The following is a 23,122-nucleotide window of genomic DNA, read 5'->3' on the forward strand; positions in this document are numbered from 1 at the left end:
TACCCATTTTACGCCGTAACAATTTCTAATATCTAGCATGGAAAACGGATGCACTGCGAACTGAAAGAACTTCCTTTTCCGTGTTGTTTCTGTCCTCTGCCCCACTCATCGAGATCCAGCCAGGTGTGAGAGTAAGTAACGTATGTCCCTACAACTTCGTTTGAACTATACTATTTTCTGTTTAAAGATACCGTTGTATACAGTATGTTCTGACTCCGGTTCGAGTGAGTCAGACACTAGGTAGAGGGCTACCAATGTAATAAACCAGCCAGCACGGCTCTGTATCACGTTTAGAGGGAAGTGGCTCCGAGCTGATTTAACCTTACCGTCGACGTTACAGCTTCATCCAAAATCGTAGCATGCTAGAGACAATTTACTAGAGCCAGAGGCAGTCCACCTATCGGCACAGCGACAACAACTCGACTTCCGCCATAGTCATTGAATGATATGAAATCTAATGGTACAGAATAAAAGCAAGCGTATCACGATTACTTGAAGCAGTAGTCCTTACGAGTCTACAAAGAATGGATCGTACAATGTTCGTTTCGTAACCATGAAATATTCGTCTATAGTGGATCCCAAGTTCCAACGCATCTGCCATCCAGTGAGCCACGCCCACTCAAATCTTCTAGGTACCCAACCTCTGATAATTCGTATTCGGGTTATAGCTAGGAGCAACGGCAGCTGGCGTCACTTGCATGTACTTGGTGTTACTTCTCCTACGACCTCCGCAGATACCTGTAGAGAAATGGAAATGATGAGAAAATAGGCCCGGCAAGGTTTAACGTAAAGCAACGTACATCTAAAACCGCAGTACAGAATCAACAGAATAACCAACGCAGCTGCGATTGTCACCGGAATTGCAATTTGCAAGTTTCGTTTGTACCAGGCCTTGAAGGGGTAAAGAGATTCTTATAAACACTTCTAGGATGAATAGAAAGAAGCATCAAAAGCTCACTTGAACCGTCTGGAACCACCCTCCCGCTTCGCACTTCCCTCCCTTGCATGTTCCTGCGAAACCTTTGTAGAGAAACGGGAGTCGGTCAGTCACCGTGGCAGAGCATTCCGAAGTCAAGTACGTACCACAAGGCGACCCTTCAATCATCAATGTCGACAATTTGATACAGGAATTGGACGATTTAGGATCTTGGCAGACCAGTTCACATGTCGATTGCGGCTGTCTACAACCGTCCGTGAGGTTCATAGATGCACCTTGGCTCTGACATTGTTCTAAGAACACCAAACCAAGATTAGCTTCCCCCCGAATCTACCCTCGCAAAAAAAGAAAAAAAGCACTCACTCGCCACAGACGTACATAACCCGCTCGCACACTTGAGATCTCCAGAACCGCAACTCTCACCATCCGGTTTAACAACATCATTCGGACAGTTTCCACTGGTCCCCGAACATTTCTCTTCCACATCACAAGCGCTATCCTTACTCGCCCGACACACTTTCCCACTCGGTGCAAAGTCACATTGATCGGTGCAACATGTACTACTGAGTGGATCGCATTTCGCTCCGCTTTTGAATTTACAGGTTTGACTGTCGCAGCAGGGAGAAGTAACGCCAGAACCGGGGTCACAGTCTTCACCTTCTTCAACGATACCGTTGCCGCACATTTTGAGAGACAGAAGTGGGCGTTGTTTAGAGGAGGCGTCTACGAGGCAAGATGAGTTGATTGGGTTTTTTGCTCCTTCTCGCATCAGGGAACCTAATATCAGAGAGGAAGAAGAAGTATTAATGGATGATGGTCCGCTGATGAATCAATCTGGAGGAGGGAAACGTACATATGTTTCCGATGGTACAAGGTGAGAAGTTATTTTCACCCGGCTGTGAAGTAGGGTTCATGACGAATTTGGAATCGGAATTGCATGTCGAACTGCTAAGTGGACAACAAGTGTTAGGAGCAGATCCACAAGTATTTGTATCGCACTGTGTTTACGTGTCAATATCTGTGACCACTGAAGAACGGTTTCCTGTTGGAGACTTACATCGTGCTGAAAAAATGGTTTTAGATATTATGATGCAGCGAGGGAAATAGAATACGTACGATGGCGCCAAAGTTGTGTCCAATCTCATGAGCTACGACTTGCCACTCCGTCAGACCAAACGTCGATACGCCGGTTCCACTGACGATCTGTCCATCTGGGTTGTTCGATGCGGTATTTTGGCACCTGATGAAAATCCGTTTTAAATCAGACAAATTCTGTTATAGTTCCGGAAAACTCACAGAGTAGACAACCAAGCAATACCGACTTGTTGCCCAGTAGGGCATCCACTCATCAGATGCCATAATCCAGCACCGTCGTTGCCTTTCGCACCACGCCATTGAGAGAAGAGCGAAAGTCGATGGTTGATGTCGCCACCACTGCCAGAGCAATCGATGTTCCAAGGCGTGTTGGGGTCTGCTTGAGTTGGGCAGCTAAATGTGTGATGCAATGAGTTAAGATCCTTTGATAATGGGTGAAGCACTTACGATCCACTTTGGACTTGGAGTTCAACAATACCGAGACTAACATTGAGAGTGGACTGTCAAAGAGGAGTTATCAATGAACAGATTGTAATGTAGTATTTTTGGACGATGACCGACTTTGTACAGCGCGCTCGCAGAATTCCAGTCGTTCAGGATTTTCTGAGTCGCATTCGCAGTAGATCCGTATTTTGCAACATAAGCGCAGTCAGCAGCCACGCCCATGTAAACCTATACAATACAACAAATCTATAGATGGTGTTCATTCAGTATAGATATAACACTCACGAGTTTTTGGGAAGTGGGGCAACCAGCCGTCTGCCCGATGAAGTCAACATAGCTATAGGGGAAATGTCATTCATCTTGTAGCGATGGAAGGAATGAAACTTTCTTACTTTGTTTGCACATCTCCTCCGATGAGATCTCGGCGCCAGAAGGATAGTGGGTACGGAAGAAGCGACGGTTCATAGTCAGGGCGTAGTGTGGGGTTGAGTGCAGGGTTGGTGTTATACTCTAGCGTATCATGAGCACATGTGCCCCCTTTTCCCGGATTCAAATCCAATCCTTTGCCAACAAAGTCCTCGACTTCCTCCGCAGATGTCACGTCAGTCTCGCGCCAGATTACAAGCTGGAGGTCGTCAAGTTCTTCTACGAGTTCTGGATCAAAAGACTGTTTTGCGCGAAGATAATTGTCTTTTGTCACTATGTGATGAATAACGTGATTGACGGAAAATGCGCCTTCAAATAAGGGTGGTTTCCCAATGGTAGGGTCGCCGTCGTCATGTAAGATAACTCTAGCCCAGCCAAGTGCTGGATATGAAGAATGCGCAACGCCGGCAATGTCTTCGAGTATCCGAGCGTCGGTATGTTCAGGGTGAACAACATGCCCATGATATGCTTTCACCGATTCTCGAAGGAGTGGAACCGTTTTAGAACTGACTTGTCCCGTCAATGGGTCGCGTTCATGGTAGGTAACTCGTGCCGCAGGATGAATAAGGTGGTTGTTGGGAGATAGGTGAAGGTGATAAGTCTGTTCAAAGACTGACAACGTGAGCCTGAATGAGTCGTCGAATTGTAATGAGGAGTCCCGCTTCGCGAGCGGAGGAACACGGGGGAAGATATCAATGCCATGATATTGAGGATGTGCGACGCGTTTGATGGGTCTTGAAGCCTGACTTGAAGCTTCGGAATGGACAGTGAATAAGGCTAGAAGAGCATACAGAGAAAGGGGGAGTAACATGAAGGAAAGAAACAAGGGCTTCCTCCCAGCGGTTACCCGGCCACACAATAAAATAAGCAAAGCGACGAAGGCAATGCCCGCCAAGTTATATTGGCGCTGCGCAACGCACTACCCACTTTTCCCGCGCCGCGCTCGCCGGTGCCATCGGTGGCCACTGAAGCTTGAAGCTTGAAGTACTGACCACTTGGTATTTTTGTAACGCAAAGCAGACGAATGCGAACGCTCAATTCTTCTTCAAGATCGAGTACCACCATGAGGCTTGGGATCTTGAGACTCAACCCATGTGCACTCTTCGTGGTGCACTGGACGGGATAACGGAATGGTATGAGTATCAAATATTAATCATCTCCTACTCGGAAACCTTGATTATATATTATCATTCGACCAAGATATAGGATATGTACGAATAGACCACAAGTCGGCAGAGGTCAATGACCGAGGCCCTCGTCCCGTGAGGGGACTTCCCTCCAGGGCCTACATCCTCTCCAACGGCCTCAAAGTCAACAACCTCATCGCAGCAGCCAACACTTCCCTAGCAGACTCATATAACCACATCCTCGCCCTAGCTTTCTCAATATCCTCTTCTCCCTTAACCACAACCGTCTCCCAAGCGCTCGATATCGCATGACTCAATTTGAACGCGAAAGTAACAATCGTGCTAGGCTCGTGGTTCTTCAACGCAGTTTTCACCACGTCCGGATATGACCCGAGAAGGAAAGCGATTTCACGAGCATGTGCTGACTCTGCAAGACAAGTCACATCGATTGAAGATGGTGGAGGGAGGGGTAGCAGGTGGGGGTTTTTACGACCGATCGAGGCGAGTCGGACGTGTGCGTATTGGAGGTATGGACCAGTATCTCCTTCGAAGGATTTCATTCGGTCCCAATTGAACGTATAGTTGTTTATCCTGTCCGATGAATCAATTTCGTCATGCGAAGAGGAAATTTTCAGGACTCTACCTCTTAGCAGCCATATCCTGGATCTTCACACCCGTAATACCCAACTCTGTGCTAACTTCCTCAGGATTCTCTACGGCTTTATACTTCTCCTCGTTCTTCTGCATCTGTTCGTGCATGACAGATGCTGCCTCCCGGATGATCTGATCTAAGAAGACGACGGTACCCTTTCGCGTGCTCATGCCTTGTACAAGACCATAGTTGATTAGAGATACATCTTTGGCCCAAGGGAACTTCATGAGTTCAAGGACTTTGAGGAATTGAGCGACGTGCAGATCTTGCTGAGCCGAAATAACATAAATCATCTTGTCGAATTTGTGCTTTTCATATCGTTCGATGGCTCCACCGATGTCTCGAGTAAGATATATCGACGTTCCATCTACGTGAATAGTCAGCTAAAAGGGGCACCACGAGAAGATAGAAACGTACCCTTTTTTCTAACAACCGCCTTTCCCAACTTCCACTTTTCCAGATTAACTAACTTCGCGCCGTCCACCACATCAATCAATCCCATCTCATCAAGCCTTGCCGTGGCCTTGTCCATCCATTCCTGTCCGACCTGACTCTCTCCGGTATAAATATCAAACTTGACGTTCAACCTCGCATATTCAGCTTCATATTTCTTCACACTCAACTCCCTCCAACTCCGCCAGTTTTTGAGCGCTTCTTCATCACCGCCTTCCATCCTCTTGAAGAACTTGGCAGCTTCGACTTTGACGTCGGGATCTTCGGACGCGTCTTTATTGATTTGGACGTAGATATTGAAGAGATGTTTGATCGCGTCTTTTTCGAGTTCTTCTTGGGATCCGTATCGTTCGAAACCAACAGCAATGAGCCCAAACTGAACAAGAACATATTAGCACATGAAAGCTACCATCCAGCAAAACCGACCTGAGTACCCCAATCACCAAGGTAGTTCATCGAAACCGCTTCCCACCCACAAGCCTTATACAAGTTTGCTAAAAATGCGCCAATAATCGTACTCCTCAAATGACCGACATGAAAATCCTTTGCAATGTTCGGCGAAGAATACTCGATCAACACTTTCTTCCCTTTACCACTAGAGTTCGTTCCATACTCGGGTTGTTTCGATTCGGTATTATGAGTGAGATTGTGAATCTGTGTAAGAATTTCGCGGATCATGGTGGTTGTGTTGAGTTGGAAATGAAGGAAAGCTTTGTCGTGGGTTACTGAAGCGATAAAATCATCTGCTTGAAACTACAAACAAAGTTAAGAACTTTCAAAAGGACGTCGGCACGAACGAGACGAACATACCTGCTCTGTTACTTGCTTAGCAAGCTCGTCTACCTTTCCAGGTAACCTAAACCTAGGCAACGCGATCGTGAAATCAACGCCCTTCTTGCCATAGTCGACACCGTTATAAACCTAAAACCTACAATTATGAATCGTCCTTTTCTCAAGACTTCAAAAAGCACATACTTGCTCAATGGTCAACGGCGGTAACGCCTCCGACACCCTTTTCGCTATAGATATCCGATATGCATCGAGAATACATCGAGAAGGCTCCGTGTCGGACACAGGTGGAAGCGAGGGTAGTTTTGTTGTGGAAGCCATTCGTAGTGCGGTTCCTGCTTTTGCAGGGAATGTCAATATACGGGGTCGTAGAAATACAAGTTGTCGTGGCAGAAGGTGTATGAAGGCCAGTTTTCGAATTTCAAGGTCAAATTTTTATCGATGACTCGGATGAGGGTGTCTGAGCCGTGAGGAAATTTTCGGCGCCAATCATTTGAACTCCCTTCCGGCACCTCAGCTCTATCCATCGTATTGAGTGACAGATCTGATTTATGTTGACACTCAGTATCAAAGTCATAGGCTTGTCCAAAGGGGATCTCACTGACTTCGTTACAATCAACGTTACCCATGACAGAGCTTCAAGCATTCCATTTTCTCAAGGACTGCATTTATTCATGGCATGGTTCCTATAACGGCGAGATTTATTCATGACGATGTAAACAGATGGCGGGCCAAGATTAAACTTCAAGCATTGTGGTTTGAGGAAGATGAGATGGAGAGTGGAGATGATAGTGTCAAAGAGGATTACAGAGACCTGTCCGACGCCGACGCCGTTTGTGAGCACATGATCAATTCAGCGTTTGACGAGCCTTGTGTCTAGTCTAGTACATCTCTCTACTTGATACATTAGGTATTATAAAGTACACTCTAACCCTGTACTTTACCAACTGATCACCTTAGAGTTCGCCGGCTCCTAAGAGGGTCGAGATTGCTCTTGGGTTGTGTCAGTAGCTCCGGCAGTTCTGATTTCAGGGACCCATCTATCTATCTGTCTGTCTGTCTGTCTATCTAAGGCTATTCTCTTCTCCGAGCCTTAATAAATAAAATGGTTGAATAGATACTTCATAATGATTATTTACTGAGTGGAGTTCATAAATCAAACCTTCGACCTCCCTCTCTTCCGCCCCCCCACATTCTCGATTCTCAGGTTTGACGACGAACTGGAGTCCGGTTCGACCGTCGATCGCGGGACATTTCTTGTAACGCTTACCTGCTTCCCCACTCTTGGACCTGGTATGAGTTCCATCTTGAACTCCTTGAAAAAATACTGCCCACCACGAGCCGTAAACCGAAGTTCATAACAACCTTCAGCAACATCGGGGAACTCGTCCACTCGGAGCGATTGCCATTCGCCATTTGACATCGAAACGCTACTGCTGACTTGGATTTGTTCAGCGTTTCTATCATCTGGATTGATATTCTGCACATCCGCACACGTAAGTTGAACAGTAATCTCAATGTCCCGATAGATCGGCTGCAACGTGAAGGTAGGGATGATTTTTCCACGACTTGGGATGTATATCATCACGAAGACCTCCCCGTAATCCGATAAGATAATGTCATGTTGATGGACTTCAAACACTGGATGAGGATCATCGGGAAATAGGGGGTGCGGTCCATGCTTTGACTCGCGGGATGAAACGGGAAGATGGTATTGCAGCCCATACTGATACTTGATCTCGCCATCGTCTTGCGCACGCCTCATCCACTCCCTGCGATTGACCTGAATAGTTTCTTGTAATGACTCGAGGACCATCCTAGGAAGAGATCGACATCTGTCAAAAACGAGGCATAGGATATTGTGTTTCGCGAGAATGGACGATATCAAACGAACGACGGTTTCGTTGACATCACGGACAAAAAGATCGCGAATATGACTGAAACTCAAAGTCGTGAGTGTCGTGAGTGATTCCAAGTGTGAATCGCTGAGGATATGCAGGAGGTGGAGGACACCCTGCATGCGGAGACCAGAAATTTGAAGAGTATGAACAGTGTGAATTTGATCAGCGAATGCTTTCGAGATGCCATGTGTGTCTTTGCGGATTGTCATGTTGGGCGGCAAAAAATTGGCAGAGTCGGGTCCACACAAATCAACGGGCTTGAACAACTCAGAAGATTGGAAATTATTGAGACGGAGGAGAGATGAACGGACAAAAGTCACCATGCTACGATAATCCTCTGTGAAGTTGTTGGTATCTGGCTCAACGAACACACGCAACAAGGTGTTTCGCAGGTGATCCATATCCGTGAATGGTTTCAGTATAAATAACTCTTGAATGTCAGGGCCCTCCTCTACGTTGATAAAATCGTGGATGTGCTCGTTCCACTTCTCCACCATCGGCCCCTTGAACGGTAGCACACGTAGCACTGAAGCTAGCGAATCCCACATCTCCCCATAAGGATGACCACTGGTAGATCCAGTTGATAAGCCCATTGCGCGTCTTTCAAATACGCGTTTCTCCCCTAGTATTCGATTTTCCATCCTCCGGGTCCACTCGAATATCAGATGGCGAGACATGACTCGAGACAAGCCTCGAGATCGTGCAAATTCGTGCACCTTACAACACAGTTGCACTTCGAGGATGGCACTTTCGAACATCGCTGCATATTGAACTAGCTGAATATTATCGGCCGCAGATGATGAACCAGCAGCCTCCGAATCAGATGTGAGCACGGGGACGGTCATAATTCCCCGGTAGAAGGAATGCTCGCCCTTGAATTCACACATCTGGCTCAATTGAATATAGTCCTTGTCAAACGCTGTCAATGGGATCTGAGTTTGGCAACGAGGGGCCTGAAAGTCTGGATGGATTTCAGGACGACGCCCCGATGGGATCGACACTGTCCAGGACAAGTCCAGCGTAGGACAGGTGTCATTGAACAAGCGGTTGAAGAGATCGTAAGAATGCTTTACGATGCGATTGAAGGTCCTGGTATCCACAAGCGGATGAGTATCAGAATCATCGAATTCGCTTTGGAGGGTGACTTGGACAGCTTTCGTACCAGGCAGGTCACCACAGGAAGAGGAATGAATCGCAGACGGTCTTACATTCCCATCCATGAAGATCGACAACGGTGAGACTGTGGACCTGGGGAGAATTGTTGTGCACAGGAGTTTCCTAATACTTGCGTCCGGCCCATGGCCTGGGATTATTCCGTAGTACAAGGAAATGTTCTCGATACTGAGCCGACAGAGAGGCCCCACATATGAAGAGGCATGAGTAAGGAATTCCGCTGCACTCTCGACAATAAATGTTTCCCTCTGGCCCTTCCCCCATCTCCTCACAGGATCCTCGTGCCCTGATGCTGAGGTCAGTCTTGTCAAGTGATGTGGAGTTGATATGAGTGGAAAGAGGAAGTCGGTAAGTGGTTCTGAATCATAACTCGGGCTGCTAAGGTCAGACTGAGTCGTGGGTAGTTGCCGAAGGGGAGGCAGCCCATTTATCGTGCACGTCGTCGATTTGGAAAGAAATGGAATAGGAGAACTGCCGGTTTTGGGTTGCAGCTCAAGTCGCATTGTCATCCCGGTCCTACTGTCGTCCCAGGATGGGTTCAAACCCCATAGAAACATGCGAAGAAGAGACAGAAGTATTTCCATCCCGGTCCAAACATATGGGCCATATTTTGCATCAGATGACCTGACGAGGTTGAAGCAGCCAATATAGCCCGTGACTACCATACTCATTCCGAAAACCAGCAGGAACTGGAGGAATTGGAGCCTCCAATCTAGTGGCAGCCGTCCAACCAAAACAGCCCGGTCCTTTCTCATCTGTTCCTTTTCTTGTGGAGTGAGAGTTTTCTCCGGGTCGTATGAAAGCTTCTTGTCTAGCTCAAGGACAAGCTTGCAGAGACATTCCTCCATGACGGTGTCCCGGTAGTCTATCGCAGCTTGCTCTTCAGATGGAAGGTATTGCTGTGTTACCTGCATCAGTAGTAGAGTGGATTTGGTGATATGATGTATGCGGAGCTGAAGTGCAAATTGTACCGAAACTACGCAGAAGAAGGAGCCACATGAACGTAACATGGGGTAAATCCACAATAAAGGGTCGTCCCAATGCTTATGAATCAGATAGAGATAAGGCGTGATGCTGATGGCTGAGCTCAGTGCACAGGTAAAGGTGAGTAGAAAGTTCCAAGAGAAGAGGAAGTTCTGTGGTGTCAAGAAGTCAGTATTTCGGAGCTGGCAGCTATGCTTCAGTCTAACCCACGTACGGTAGACTTTTCCTTCCCCCTCCGCCATCCGGACCATTCAATGTCAGCTACGAGTTTTGGGTCATCAATATGCTGTTCTTGCAGCAGCTTCTCCAATTTGACCTCTGCTCCATACTTTTTCGTGCCTTTGGCAATGACGACCATTGACGAAACCGATCCATGAGTAATAAAGCCAGCGTCGTCTAGCCAATTGCCCCCATAAAAAGGTCTTGTAATAGTCGCCAAAAGCGTAGCAAAAGCAGCTTTTACTATTCCCAGACTTCCGAACACTGAAAGAGGAGTAGCCGCAGCATATAGAAAGCCCTTGTCAAGAGCCGTCCCTACATGTCGTTCACATTGCTCCGTGCCTAGAAGAGGAAGTAACGCGGCCACATCCTGAATACCGTCGGAGATTATATCCCCAAAGGTTTGGGTTTCCGGCATGATTGAAAGGGGCTCGTTGGGCTAGAGGAGGGATGAACTTACTACGCCCAGAGAAGTGAGAGTTCTGATGATGTTCCCAGTACGAAAGCTGTATTTCAGTATTTCGGTTTTGCGATGCACAAGCATCCAATTATACAAACACCAACACTTGCATCTTTCCATTGCCGCTTCAGGTTGAATGCCGCCGGTACCAGAGTAAATTTTGCTCGTATGCGTCTACTTCTCGATTTTGCCAGGGAGACGGTCAGATCATCTAGTAGCTTCCTCCAAAGATCGACATCTGACGGGGGTCCTTCATCAGCAAGGAATGATAACATCAAAGCTTGTCGAAGACAGACCGAAGAGCATCGGCAGCTCGCTCACATGTATTTGTGAAGAGGGCGTAGGAGCCGGCGTCAGGATCGAGTTGGGTCGTTGATGTGTTCGGTTGGCGGAAAGGCAAGCAAAAGAATAGTTATCGCAGTTTTTTTCCGGTATCGGAAGTCAGACAGGACAACATTTTGCGGTGTTTTAGAGCTGTTCTTTCGGCGCCTCTGGATGATAGGAATCATAAACATAAATTACATCGGGATCGCCTTTGATTGTGTTAAACGAAACGCTGATGGTTTCCAGGTCCCCAGAGTAATACCAACTTGCGCACGTCTTGTGTCCTCTGAAAACTAGAAGATGGGATACGTGAACGAAGAAATGGTTGAACAAAAAACAGAACTCACATAATCGTTGCCCACTTCTATACCTTCAATGCCGATCTCAACCTCGAACTGAGCGGCGACATCCCACCGACCATCCTTCCGCGCCTAGTCTGCACTGGTTTACCGTATTTTTAGGAGGAATGTGCCATAACGTTGCTTAATGTGAATGTCATCGGAAGAGACACTGGATGGGACGGTAGTCCCAGCAAGCTACCAGCGCGCGTTGGAGTCTGCCTAGGCCTGGCCAGGAGACTAGGACGGAAACCAGCACCTGCCTCTTTCGGATGAACTGTATGCCTCTGCTTCCGATTATCCCGTTTCTCTCGAAGCAATTCCCATTGCCCGTGCCAAACTGACGACATTCCAAGGACTGTTGGGGCTCTCCTATTACAACGTTAACCGCGCCTTCGGAGTTGCTCGACGCAGGCTACCGAACAAACCCTTACAAGGCTCAAGAGTGGAGATATGGATTTTGCCTCTACATTTGGGGCTGTTCCGAAGATTACGCTGGGTGACCTTTTCCTTTGTATCTCAAGAAGAATTGAGCAAAGATGCCATACTATCCTGTCCATGGCGACATCGGAAAGATTAACCTAGGATTCAAAAATCTCTACTTCGTTCGTCGGTATGGAAATTCGACAGCGTCCAACAGAGGAGATGAGCCGTGCCAGTGGCAGGAGTATGCCTGCTATGCGAAGCAGAAACTACTTATCGAATTCCTATTATAGTGAGTCCCCTGTTTGATACCTGCAGCATCCCCTCGAGTTGTTGCATCCCAAACCTCTCCTCACCGAGAGTGAGGAAAACAAATGACCTTTATTTTACTCATTTATTGTTTTTATTGTACAAAATCATCGAGAAAATTTAAACAAAAAGAGCAAAGTATGTACATAAATTGCATGAACACCTGGAGAGTACACGAAAACTATATATTCAGACGATCCTTCGTTGAGAGCCACCATTCGGGCCATTGGTCAAGCTCGCAGTCTCCCAGAAAGAGGCCGCAATCTCGCATTCCCTCCATCTCAATCCTCCATCTCAATCTGTTGTAAGGCTGCATAACGAAGCTATCATTGTTTACGTTTGGGCCTTGGCTTTAGCGGCCATCTAAGGAGCGTGTCAGCAAAAGTAAACGAGGAGAATACAAAGTATGAACGAACCAGGTTGAGAGCAGAACCAGCCTTGAACCACTCAATTTGACCCTCGTTGAACGAATGGGCAAGCGAAATCTCCTCTTTGGAGCCATCGGCGTGTTTCAACACCAATGTCAGGTTTTTGCCGGGTGCGAAAGATTCCAAACCCAAGATGTCAACTTTGTCACTGGGCTGAACCTTGTTGTAATCCTCTGGGTCCGCGAAGGTAAGTGCCAGCATACCCTGCTTCTTGAGGTTGGTCTCGTGGATACGCGCGAAGGATCTAACGATGATAGCAAGACCTCCCAAGTATCGGGGCTCAAGTGCAGCATGTTCTCGAGAGGAGCCTTCACCGTAGTTGTGGTCACCCACAACTACCCACTTGATACCGTTGTCACGGTAGTGAGCAGCAACCTGAGGGACGCCAGCGTATTCACCAGTATATTGGTTCTTCACCTTGTTGGCTTCTCCGTTCTCAGCATTGACGGCGCCAATCAAGCAGTTCTCTATCAAGGCTATTAGCAAAAAAAGGTTGTAAAACATAAAACGATACGTACGGGAGATGTTTTGAAGGTGTCCACGGTATTTGAGCCAAGGTCCGCCAGCAGAGATGTGATCGGTTGCTGAGAGGTAAACGTCAGTCATTAAGGCACATTGATCTAGTATAGTATGGAGACGGTACGCACTGCACTTTCCCTTGACCTTGATCAGGACAGGAAGATCAGCAGGAGTTTTACCGTCCCAAGGCGTGAAAGGTTCTAGGAGTTGTAGTCGAGCGCTTTTAGGGTCAACAGCAACCTTCACACTAGCACGATCTTCTGGAGGGGGCTGGAAGGTGTCCTGACCGGGATCGTAACCTCGAGGGGGGAGTTCGTGACCGTTAGGTTGCGTAAATTTGAACGGCTTCCCATCGGAACCGGTCAGACTGTCGGTCAAGGGGTTGAAAGTGAGTGATCCACCAAATGCCATCGCGGTGACAATGTCGGGGGAAGCAACGAAGGCATGAGTGGCGGGATTAGCATCATTTCGGCCAGTAAAGTTACGGTTGTAAGAGGTGATGACTTGAATCGATAGCCCTCAGCAACGCCGGACTGGAAGTGCAGAACTACTTTACTTACTTGAATTAGCTTCGCCCTTCTTAACATCCTGCCGGTCCCATTGTCCGATACAAGGTCCACAGGCGTTGGCAAGAACAATACCACCAACTTTTTCAAAGGCAGCAATCTGGCCATCGCGCTCGATAGTAGCCCTAACTTGCTCTGAACCGGGCGTAATAGTGAATTTACTCTTGACATCAAGACCATGGTCGGCAGCCTCTTTGGCGATGGATGCTGATCGCGACATGTCCTCATAGGAGGAGTTAGTACAGGAACCGATGAGAGCAACCTTCAACTCCTCGGGCCAGTTGTTCTTCTTGGCTTCCTCTGCGAACTTCGAAATAGGTGTAGCAAGATCAGGTGTGAATGGGCCATTAACATGAGGTTCAAGTTCCGAAAGGTTCTGGAAAGCAGATCAGAGAGTGTCAACATCGAGGATGACGAGTCACAAACAATCTCGATATTTTGATCGTATTCGGCACCTTGATCAGCTCTCAAATTGGGAGCGAATCGTTGAGCATAAGCGGCTATTTCTGACCGCTTCGTGGCCTTCAGATAGTCGACCATACGGTGGTTGAATGGGAAAAGGGAGGTGGTGGCACCGATCTCAGCACCCATGTTACAGATTGTCGCCATACCAGTACAAGAAAGCGATTCGACGCCTGGGCCACGATACTCGACGATAGCACCGGTGCCACCCTTAACCGTCAAGATTCCAGCCACTTTGAGGATAACGTCTACGAAACCCGTATGAGCACCGATAAGGTTTGCTTTCATGAGATACACATACCCTTGGGAGTTGTCCAGCCATCGATCTTACCAGTCAAGTTGACACCAATAACCTTAGGGCATTTAAGTTCCCACGGAATATCCGCCATGACGTCTACGGCGTCAGCACCGCCAACACCACAGGCAACCATTCCCAAACCACCAGCATTAGGTGTATGAGAGTCCGTTCCAATCATAAGTCCACCAGGGAAGGCATAGTTTTCGAGAATGATTTGGTGAATGATGCCAGAACCGGGTTTCCAGAAACCAAGACCGTACTGTAAGAGATCAGAAAACGGCAGAGGAAACGAGATGATGCAGATGTCTACCTTCGCAGTAGCAGTGGCCAAAAAGTCGTAGACCTCCTTGTTGATGTCAATTGCTCGCGCTAAGTCCTTCACACCTCCAACTTGAGCTTCGATGAGATGATCACAGTGGACCGTCGTCGGTACTGCGGCGGTGTCCATTCCAGCAGACATGAATTGAAGCAATGCCATCTATGTAAGAGATAAATACGAAAACGATGATAACCACAAGATGGAAACTGACCTGCGCTGTAGCATCTTGACAAGCAACTCGCTACATGATCGGAACGAAAACCTATTACAAAAAGAGAAAAGGAACGTGTAAAAGTACATACATCTGGTCGAAGTTTGAGATAGCTAACTCCCCGGTTAATGTCTTGACCATGTGGATCATCAAGGTGACCGTAGAGAATTTTCTCTGACAAGGTCAGGGGGCGTTGAAGACTAACGACGGTTGGTCTCAGCAAAAAAAGGCCAATAACAAAACAAGAATCAGATCCCACCGCTCTCGAACGATAGCGAGATTGTCCTCAATCCTTTGATAATTGATGTAGGCACCTTTTTCCAAGAGTGACATGGGCACTTTGGTATCCCCAATGCGAGGGGCGACGGTGGCCATGCCAGCCACCAGCCGCCGCATAACATTAGCGGTCCGTTGAGATAAGTTGAGCATCGCCGACGACGACGAGAGCGGCGTGGAGAGTGATGAAGATGACGGTAGTCAAACAAGCGTACCTCCGACTTTTGCCACTATTTATTCACTTCCGCGTTTTGCTCCGGTCCACGTGACGCAGCGGTTTATAACGGCCGACATCGGACATCTACTGCATACCAATCAGAGAGCGTCATTTACGCTCCCGGTCTCTCTGCGTTCTGATTGGCGCCAAATCAGCTTGACCTCTTACCACGATCCCGAATTCAAAAGAATTGCGATTTCATGGCTACAGATTTCTGGGCAAGTTCACACTAGTAAGTTCGCCACTAAGAATACGGTCCAACTAATCAAATTTCTAGTAATTCCTTAGTCAACGATGGATAGTTGACCGAACTACACTTCGTCAAGCAAGAGTAGACGATTTATTGTACGTCGGCGATGCCGAATATCTCGATTTCTTGAATATCTACTTCGCAAATGGTGAGCGATATCTGGTTCTTGAGTTCACGGGGTGTGTAGATCGGTTTTGTTTCCAAGTCATCTCAAAGCTCGGGAAAAAGCTTAACCTTCGTCAAAGAGTCGTCGCAACCGCGACGGTGTTCTTCCGAAGATTCTACCTGAAAAGTTCATACTGCGAGACAGATCCATTCCTGGTCATCGCAGCGTGTTGCTATGTCGCAGCAAAGACAGAAGAATCCCCTGTACATATCAAGAACGTTGTCACCGAGTCAAGAAGCCTGTTCAGTCGTACGTTGGTTCTTCGTGTTTGAATTCAGATGCTCCGCTAATCGAGCTTTTTTTTTTTTTTACAGAACAATATGGAATCAAAAACTTTCCATCGGACAATACGAGGTTAGCAGAAATGGAGTTCTATCTCGTTGACGACCTCGAGTGCGATTTGGTCATTTTTCACCCGTATCGAACACTTTTAGCACTTTGCAAGAAAGAAGTCAATGATGGGTCTGGGAATATGTCTTTTCAAGAAGTTGAAGTAGGAGAGGTTGGAGTCGGAATTCCTACTGATGAGGGACCTCGTTATTGGGGTTCAGACGAGGCGAAACTGGAGTTATCAGAGGGTGCTCTTCAAACTGCTTGGTACGTTTTATTATTATTTTTTGAAAACGGGAAATCTCTGACAACCGCTTACAGGTTCATAATCAACGACACGTATCGTTCGGAACTGTGCCTAATACATCCTCCTCATCTCATAGCAATCGCAGCTATCTATCTAACAATGATTCTCCACGGCCCAACTCAAGCAACCATCTCCCACCTCCTTCCATCATTCTCAGACTCGTCCCTCCTTGAAGAGAGGCCCCAGTCTCGACGACCGTCTCGCCAAACTCAAGTTAACATGGTCAAAAAACCTCAGGATCCCATCACATTTCTAGCAGGACTGAATGTATCGATCCAACATATAGCTACGATTGCTCAAGAGATTATCTCTCTGTACTCCCTATGGGACCGATACAGAGAAGATAGTTCCCCAGACGCTGGCTCCTCTTCGAAACATCTCCACCAACAACGACAGCAAAACGTGCACGGATCTTCGCCGTTTAATAACATAAATAGCCCATCGAAACGCTCGACTGCGAGCCTCGGCACTCCTGAGAAGGACGATATGTTTGGTGATGGAAGCAGTAGCGGTGGTGGGTACGGAAGTCCTGATACGGAGAATGTAGTGACACAGGGTTTTTTGACGAAGTTGTTGATTAGGATGAGGGAACAAAGGGTGGCTGATTTGGCACATCCGGCGAGTGGGAAGCCTGTTGTGGTTAACAAAATGCTGGAGAGGACGCAAGCGGCTGGATAGGCGAAAAAATAATGTTGTTATTATTTACATTAGCAAAAACCGTTCCGTATACAACAACCTCATAGGTTCGCATTACGAACAAATGGTATCTGGAAACCGGAAACCAACGCTCTCGCACGATCCTGGGCCCCAACACCCGTAGCGTTCGTAATAAAATGTAAATGGAACCCGTATAGCCTCGGATACGCATCCATATTAACCTCTATCTGCGGGAAAAACCCCATCGCGGTCGGTGAAAGTCCAAACGAAACGACTCCGGAAACGGCAGAGGGTGTTCGGACGTTCGCAGATGGAGGGGGTAACATGACGCCGTCGAACTCTCGAAGTCGGGGTAGTACAAATTCGATGAGCGTTCCTAAGAAATCGTACATGCTCTGTCCTTTTAATGTCACTTTTGCGCCGACGGGAGCTCCAGGTCTTATCCACCCCCCGACTGCTTTTTTGCCTCGTATAATTTCGACGCCTCGTACTGCGTGCTGGCCGCCACCCTGGCTGGTTTCTCCGGTGAGGGCTCGTAAAGCCATTATTACGCCCAACAGGCTACTTCGATTCTGTAACGCGTCTTTGGCCATTGTATGAATCTGGATCGCTTCCAGCCGAGTGACGGTTTCGGGACTGGACGGTGGGGGTGGTTTCCTACCCATTTGAGATCCACCAACTTGAGGATTATGTCGGTATTTGGAATAGGGATTTTCTGGGTCGTATTTGAGTCGGATATCTCTTGGTGGTGGACGTGGACCGAGTTCGTGGATGTAAGTCATGTACATCACGTCCTCTTGGAGGGTGGTGTGGTAATGGTCTTCTAGTCGACATGGTGCAAATTCTCGGGTGACGATTTTTACGGGAGGTTGGGGGAGTTTTGTACGGAGGTTGATTCGGAGGGGTTTGGTGATGGGAGGGGGTCGACCGAAACGAAGAAGAGACCTTGCTTTGCCGTGTGGCCCCATTGTTAGAGCCGACTATAAGGACCGATTTAAGCTGTAGACTATCGTATAATGGACAGTTGCACACCTGGAAGAGGTCTTTTTATAATGGAAAATAGATGAGGAAAATGTTTAAAAAGCGCGTCTGTCGTGGGAAGAAATGGCCAACGGTGCGCTGGCTTCTAGTCACAACGAAAATCCTGAATTTTTTTATTTAACATGTCATGTCAAGGAGCTAAGGAATATTTATGCAACTTGTGAGGCGAGATCAAGTCCAACGGACATAGTTACAGTATATTACATTACCACAAATGGTAGACAAACGTAGTACTCAAAAGTTGCCTAACCGTCGCACACACGCATGTGCACTTGGGTAGGAACCGTCCCGAACTCAAACCCGGATCGCCCAGACTACCGAGACAGCCATACCGAGGGACCCGCCCCAGACTACCCCTGTCGCCCAATTTTGTCATCGCATTAGCAGTGTCCCTCCCTCCCTCATCGCAGGATGATGGTTACAATTTACAGGGCGAGGTGTTCGAATTTATGAAAGCATGCATTTACTCGTGGCATTTGGTAGCCCCCACTGAGAAACTCGTACATGAAGTCGTGACGCTATGGCAGCGTAAACTAGTGGAGGGCTTTCGGTGGTTTGAAGACGATATTGGTGACAGTGCAGAGGAGGATATAACAGCGACGTGGAGTTTTTCGGATCACATGAAGGTGAAGCTTTCAGAGTCATTGACACTGGTCCTTTCCCATGCAATCGCGACAGGGTGAACAGCACTTGCACTTGTAGGTGTGGAGACTGTGAGTGCGGAGGCACAGGCGGCGAATGCGAGAGCGATGAAGCTGGGTGAAGATAAGATTTCGATCAGGACGTTATTATCTTGGGTCGACAAAGAAACGCACCTGGTGAATGCGACGCTGATACTCCCAGCAAGGATGGATGTCACTTTTGCACAGACTGGTCCGCCTCAGTAGAAGTCGCCATCGCGAGAAGTCATTAATGATTCTCCCCGCTCCATGAGGTCGTTGAAGTACTTGAATTGAAATGTAACCGAAGTGTTGGATCCGAGTCCTGCTCGAGTGCTTCGTCCGACTAGATATCGGTCTTCGCGTTCACAACCAACGACGGTCCCTGTGAGCTCTGAGGGATATGAAACAGCAAAGGCTTTCATGCAAGAGCTGCATGCAAATGAAGTTGCAGTACTTGGGACAGACCAGTGGTGGGAGAAGGTAATCACAGTCTACAGACACCAGGGTGACGGTGGTCCGACCCGGCGTCGTGCGCACTTAAACGCTTATAACCGCTTCGGTTATTGCCGAACAAAAAAAAAGAGACCGGTGACAGTGGACTTCCGCCAGTTTAGCCTTACTTGTCTACCCCCACCATGGGTTCCCCACCAAAGCCTTGGGAACGCGCAGGAAGCGTTGTCGCCTCATCAACAGCCCCAACACTACCCTCGCCGTCGTCTGCATCCACACCATCAGTAACAGCGTCATCGACAACAGCAGCATCGTCATCATCATCCCCTCCCACCGTTCCAGAACGCCCTTCATCCTTCACTTCCCCTACAACAGCTACAACAACCTCACTAGCATCTCCATACTCATACGGTACATCTCCCTACAACCGATTTGGTGCAGCTTCAAGCTTCGGCACACCCTATGGCGGCGGATACGGAGGAATGGGATATGGAGGAATGGGAGGAATGGGAGGAATGGGATACGGAGGCATGGGCTATGGCGGTATGGGTTATGGCGGTATGGGAGGATATGGAGGATACGGAGGCCTCGGTATGGGCATGATGGGTCCCAACGGAATGCCCATGAACGTCGACGCCAACGGAAACCCCATCCCAAGCCTCTCCCAAACCCTCGAAGCCACAACTCAACACACCTTCACCCTCCTTCATTCTATCGTTCAAACTTTTTCTGGCGTTGCACAAATGTTGGAAAGCACTTTCATGGCGACTCATTCCTCCTTCTTCGCTATGGTCGGAGTTATAGACCAGTTTGGACAGCTCCGGAATGCGTTAGGAAGTGTTTTGGGGCTATTAGGGCTCTTTAGATGGATCAAGGAGACGATAACGGGTAAACCAGCGATGAAGAGCGAGTTTAAGCAGTTTATAAACGGGAAACCTGTTCAAGGTCCTTTACCTCCCCCTGGCGCCCCACAGCCACCAAAGGCAAGCAAGAAACCCCTTATCATATTCCTACTCGCCATATTCGGTGTACCCTACGCCATGCACAAGCTTGTCAAAACCCTTGCTGCCCGTGCAGCAGAACAACAGCGAAACGGTGGTGTCCTTCCTCTCATCCCCGGCCAACCACTTCCTCCACTCGACCCTTCACAACTGACCTTTGCACGGGCATTGTATCCCTTCACGGCTTCGAACAACTCAGAGATATCGCTGAAAGAAAACGAGATTGTAGCCATCATGGGGAAATTCGACCCACAGTTGGGGCAAGAAGTCGATCCTCGACAAGAAATTGAGAACGCACAATGGTGGAAAGGGAGAACGAGGGATGGAAGAGAAGGATGGTTCCCCAAGAAATGGGTTGAAGTATTACAGCGAAAGCAGCCTACTCCGACTTCAAAGTCAGCAGATTAGCGGATGCGTTCCTTGACATAATTTTTGTGTTCTATTTTCTTTCCCTCGTTTTCCTCTTCTCTCTCCCCTTTCTCTTTCTCTTTCTCTTCCATTACTCAGCATTAATGCACCCTCTGCCCTCGTTTCTTCTTTGCGACTACAGGTTGTGTAGGTTGGTTACATTCACAACAGATACGTTAATACATGGATTTTATCTACTCAGTGCTCTCCGCCGTCCTAGCTGCATCGGCCTACACGCCTTCTACCGCTCAATACACAGAAAACGCGACCAGATCTACCTCCGCCTCGCCAAAACTACGCCTCGGAAGCAGCTGCGCAAAAAGGGCTTTTCTCAATGCCACTTTCATCTGAATCCCGGTCAGTCGATTCCAAACGGAAGATATCTTCCATATCGTGCTTGGACGTAGGTTAAGCTCTTCGAGGATGAATCCGGACTACTAGAACACGCTCTATGGTCAGAGTCTGACGAGCAAGGCTCTCCCAAGTGAGCCAGAAATGTTGCTCGTCATCCCCATGAAACTCTTCACACAATCGGAGACATCTCGAGAACTAGCGTCAGAAATCTTCGGTAGGATCGGCCTAGCTAGGCGACCAGCAGGGAGGTGAGGGAATCGTTTGACAATGGCAGTTTCGGGTCAGCAGCCTGAGCCTATCTGCTGGAGTAAACTGTCCGACACGGTGTCTGTCCCAGTAGTCACCTTGGCCACATAGAGACTAAACTTATGGTCATCAACAGCCTGAGATTGACCCCATGGAATTGAACCATTGGGACCTCGCCTCTTCAACGGCTGGGACTCGTATCGAGGTTTGATTGAGGTATTGAAGACAAAAGCATTCGCAATGGCTGACGAGTGATAGGGAAGGTCGAGGGCCGAGTCGGACAAGTTTGGTGGTACAACAGAAATGTTCGGGCACTTGAATGAGCAAAAATGAAAATGCTATCGCTTTCGTCCAGTTCTTCCTTGTCCTTGGACCGTCGTCGGTACTGCAGCGGTGTCCATCCCAACAGACATGAATTAAATCAATGCCATCTATGTAAGGGATGACTCTACAAAAGCGATGATACCACGACATGAAAAAAAAAACTGACCTGCGCTGTAGCATCTTGAATGACCGGGAGGAAAACATGATTAGAAAAGAGAAAAGAGACGTGTAAAACGTACATACCGAGTAAGGATAGCGCTTGTGGCGTGGAAGAGAAATGTACGGGGATGAGTGGAAACTGTCCAACAGACGAAGTTGTCAAACCGTATGGTAAGAGTTGCGGTTCTGGGAATCTCAAGTGTACGAGTGGGTTATGTACGTCTGTGGCAAGCGAGTGCATTTTTTTGCGTTCCAACATTATTTCCATTCTGTTATGTACCTATCTCCGAGGCAGACATTGTATACAGTTGCCACGATAAACACCATTAATAAAGGGCAAAAATGGGCACAGGCAAAGGGCCGTCTTCAGGCTGAAACATGACAAGTTGAGATGCATAAGGTGAACTCGAACGGCCCGTTGGGACTTTGATGAGTATCCTCTGCCCAGCGACGCCAGTCATCAGGAAATCATCCGTAACCGCAATTTGGCGATCATCGAAGCTGTCGATCATAAAGACTTTCACGTCATGCTCCCGCCAGTCGTAGAGGGTAGTGGATGGGAGATCGTGCGGCATGACCGTGCACCCGAAAGTAAACTTCTCTCCAATCAACCGAGCATCCCAGTAGACAAAGTCCAAGTCAAATCGATCCAAATCCAAACGAAGTCTTCGAGCGGGGCCGTGAATACTAGGAGTGTAGGGCATCTTTGTTTCGGGTTCTGAGTAAAATAATGATAAAAAGTAGAACAAGTCACTCACCCCAAGATAATTGAATTCCACTACATGAGGACGTTCGGCATGCCTGATGACCTCCTCCATCCGCCGAATACCACTCTCATCGCCCTGTTGTTTCGCACGCTCCAAACATGCTCGATAACAATCTAAAATGTGTGGTTCCTCGACCAATGTTAGAGTGGGGCGAACACTGTCCGGAGCAGGACGACAGTATGGGGTCCAGGTTGAGGGGCGGGAAGTGTGGCTACGGGGGCCAGAGGACTGGCTAGAGTGATGCTAAAGAATAGAGTTGTGAGATGAACCGAACCATGGAGCCTCCAGAGAGTAGAGGAACACACACTTTCGATGACATGAGGAAAGAATGAATGAACTGCAATAGGGGCGAGGTCAAAATCACTTCCGAACACGTGAGTGCATGTCTAAAACAACAGCCTCATCCTCGTACCTCGGACTCGGAATCTACATTATATAGGCACGCTCTGGCGGTGTATGATGGAGTATCTTGGTCTGCGATATCCTGGCGATATCAGTATTCGGGTTTTTGGAGTGCTTTGTAATACAACCTTTTTTTGAAAGCGGCCTACGATCATTGGAATAACGGTAAAAACTCAGTTTACGACGTGTAATATGCACCTCTCTGCTCTACCTGCTCTACAGGTGATGATCCTGAATATTATTCAGTT

The 23,122-nt window shown here is 47.9% G+C and overlaps 8 protein-coding genes across 8 annotated transcripts; 2 read left to right on the forward strand and 6 right to left on the reverse strand.

Moving 5' to 3' along the window:
- Positions 1-387: 387 nt before the first annotated feature.
- Positions 388-3,793, reverse strand: E1B28_003871 (uncharacterized protein). Its single transcript, XM_043148309.1, has 13 exons — positions 2,869-3,793; positions 2,762-2,813; positions 2,594-2,704; positions 2,480-2,532; positions 2,234-2,425; positions 2,054-2,177; positions 1,995-2,000; positions 1,791-1,935; positions 1,301-1,714; positions 1,084-1,230; positions 959-1,020; positions 801-891; positions 388-738 (listed from the first exon to the last, which is right to left on the reverse strand). The coding sequence occupies exons 1-13, from the start codon at positions 3,711-3,713 to the stop codon at positions 629-631; spliced, it is 2,352 nt and encodes a 783-aa protein (XP_043012904.1). The 5' UTR covers positions 3,714-3,793; the 3' UTR covers positions 388-628.
- Positions 3,794-4,021: 228 nt separating this feature from the next.
- Positions 4,022-6,708, reverse strand: E1B28_003872 (uncharacterized protein). Its single transcript, XM_043148310.1, has 7 exons — positions 6,529-6,708; positions 6,110-6,467; positions 5,945-6,055; positions 5,561-5,887; positions 5,099-5,510; positions 4,673-5,048; positions 4,022-4,620 (listed from the first exon to the last, which is right to left on the reverse strand). Exons 2-7 carry the CDS (start codon positions 6,242-6,244, stop codon positions 4,188-4,190), a joined length of 1,794 nt encoding a protein of 597 aa, XP_043012905.1. The 5' UTR covers positions 6,245-6,467; positions 6,529-6,708; the 3' UTR covers positions 4,022-4,187.
- A 315-nt stretch (positions 6,709-7,023) lies between these two features.
- E1B28_003873 (uncharacterized protein) lies at positions 7,024-11,544 on the reverse strand. Its single transcript, XM_043148311.1, has 4 exons — positions 11,332-11,544; positions 10,957-11,277; positions 10,196-10,898; positions 7,024-10,133 (listed from the first exon to the last, which is right to left on the reverse strand). The coding sequence occupies exons 3-4, from the start codon at positions 10,616-10,618 to the stop codon at positions 7,080-7,082; spliced, it is 3,477 nt and encodes a 1,158-aa protein (XP_043012906.1). The 5' UTR covers positions 10,619-10,898; positions 10,957-11,277; positions 11,332-11,544; the 3' UTR covers positions 7,024-7,079.
- A 74-nt stretch (positions 11,545-11,618) lies between these two features.
- On the reverse strand, positions 11,619-15,345 carry E1B28_003874 (uncharacterized protein). Its single transcript, XM_043148312.1, has 11 exons — positions 15,117-15,345; positions 14,949-15,057; positions 14,858-14,887; positions 14,638-14,805; positions 14,331-14,586; positions 13,994-14,277; positions 13,562-13,943; positions 13,130-13,504; positions 13,001-13,066; positions 12,471-12,949; positions 11,619-12,417 (listed from the first exon to the last, which is right to left on the reverse strand). Exons 1-11 carry the CDS (start codon positions 15,284-15,286, stop codon positions 12,388-12,390), a joined length of 2,349 nt encoding a protein of 782 aa, XP_043012907.1. The 5' UTR covers positions 15,287-15,345; the 3' UTR covers positions 11,619-12,387.
- Positions 15,346-15,500: 155 nt separating this feature from the next.
- On the forward strand, positions 15,501-17,201 carry E1B28_003875 (uncharacterized protein). Its single transcript, XM_043148313.1, has 6 exons — positions 15,501-15,582; positions 15,628-15,748; positions 15,806-16,015; positions 16,081-16,120; positions 16,201-16,363; positions 16,418-17,201. The coding sequence occupies exons 3-6, from the start codon at positions 15,941-15,943 to the stop codon at positions 17,079-17,081; spliced, it is 942 nt and encodes a 313-aa protein (XP_043012908.1). The 5' UTR covers positions 15,501-15,582; positions 15,628-15,748; positions 15,806-15,940; the 3' UTR covers positions 17,082-17,201.
- Positions 17,141-19,284, reverse strand: E1B28_003876 (uncharacterized protein; the record flags this gene model as incomplete). Its single annotated transcript, XM_043148314.1, has 3 exons — positions 18,917-19,284; positions 18,093-18,856; positions 17,141-18,040 (listed from the first exon to the last, which is right to left on the reverse strand). The coding sequence occupies exon 3, from the start codon at positions 18,026-18,028 to the stop codon at positions 17,141-17,143; it is 888 nt and encodes a 295-aa protein (XP_043012909.1). The 5' UTR covers positions 18,029-18,040; positions 18,093-18,856; positions 18,917-19,284.
- A 92-nt stretch (positions 19,285-19,376) lies between these two features.
- On the forward strand, positions 19,377-20,823 carry E1B28_003877 (uncharacterized protein). Its single transcript, XM_043148315.1, has one exon. The coding sequence runs from the start codon at positions 19,399-19,401 to the stop codon at positions 20,620-20,622; it is 1,224 nt and encodes a 407-aa protein (XP_043012910.1). The 5' UTR covers positions 19,377-19,398; the 3' UTR covers positions 20,623-20,823.
- A 1,107-nt stretch (positions 20,824-21,930) lies between these two features.
- E1B28_003878 (uncharacterized protein) lies at positions 21,931-22,916 on the reverse strand. The gene is made up of 3 exons (XM_043148316.1): positions 22,780-22,916; positions 22,464-22,715; positions 21,931-22,409 (listed from the first exon to the last, which is right to left on the reverse strand). The coding sequence occupies exons 1-3, from the start codon at positions 22,789-22,791 to the stop codon at positions 22,032-22,034; spliced, it is 642 nt and encodes a 213-aa protein (XP_043012911.1). The 5' UTR covers positions 22,792-22,916; the 3' UTR covers positions 21,931-22,031.
- Between the last annotated feature and the right edge of the window lie 206 nt (positions 22,917-23,122).

Source organism: Marasmius oreades, chromosome 2 (assembly GCF_018924745.1).
Source record: "Marasmius oreades isolate 03SP1 chromosome 2, whole genome shotgun sequence".
NCBI lineage: Eukaryota > Fungi > Basidiomycota > Agaricomycetes > Agaricales > Marasmiaceae > Marasmius > Marasmius oreades.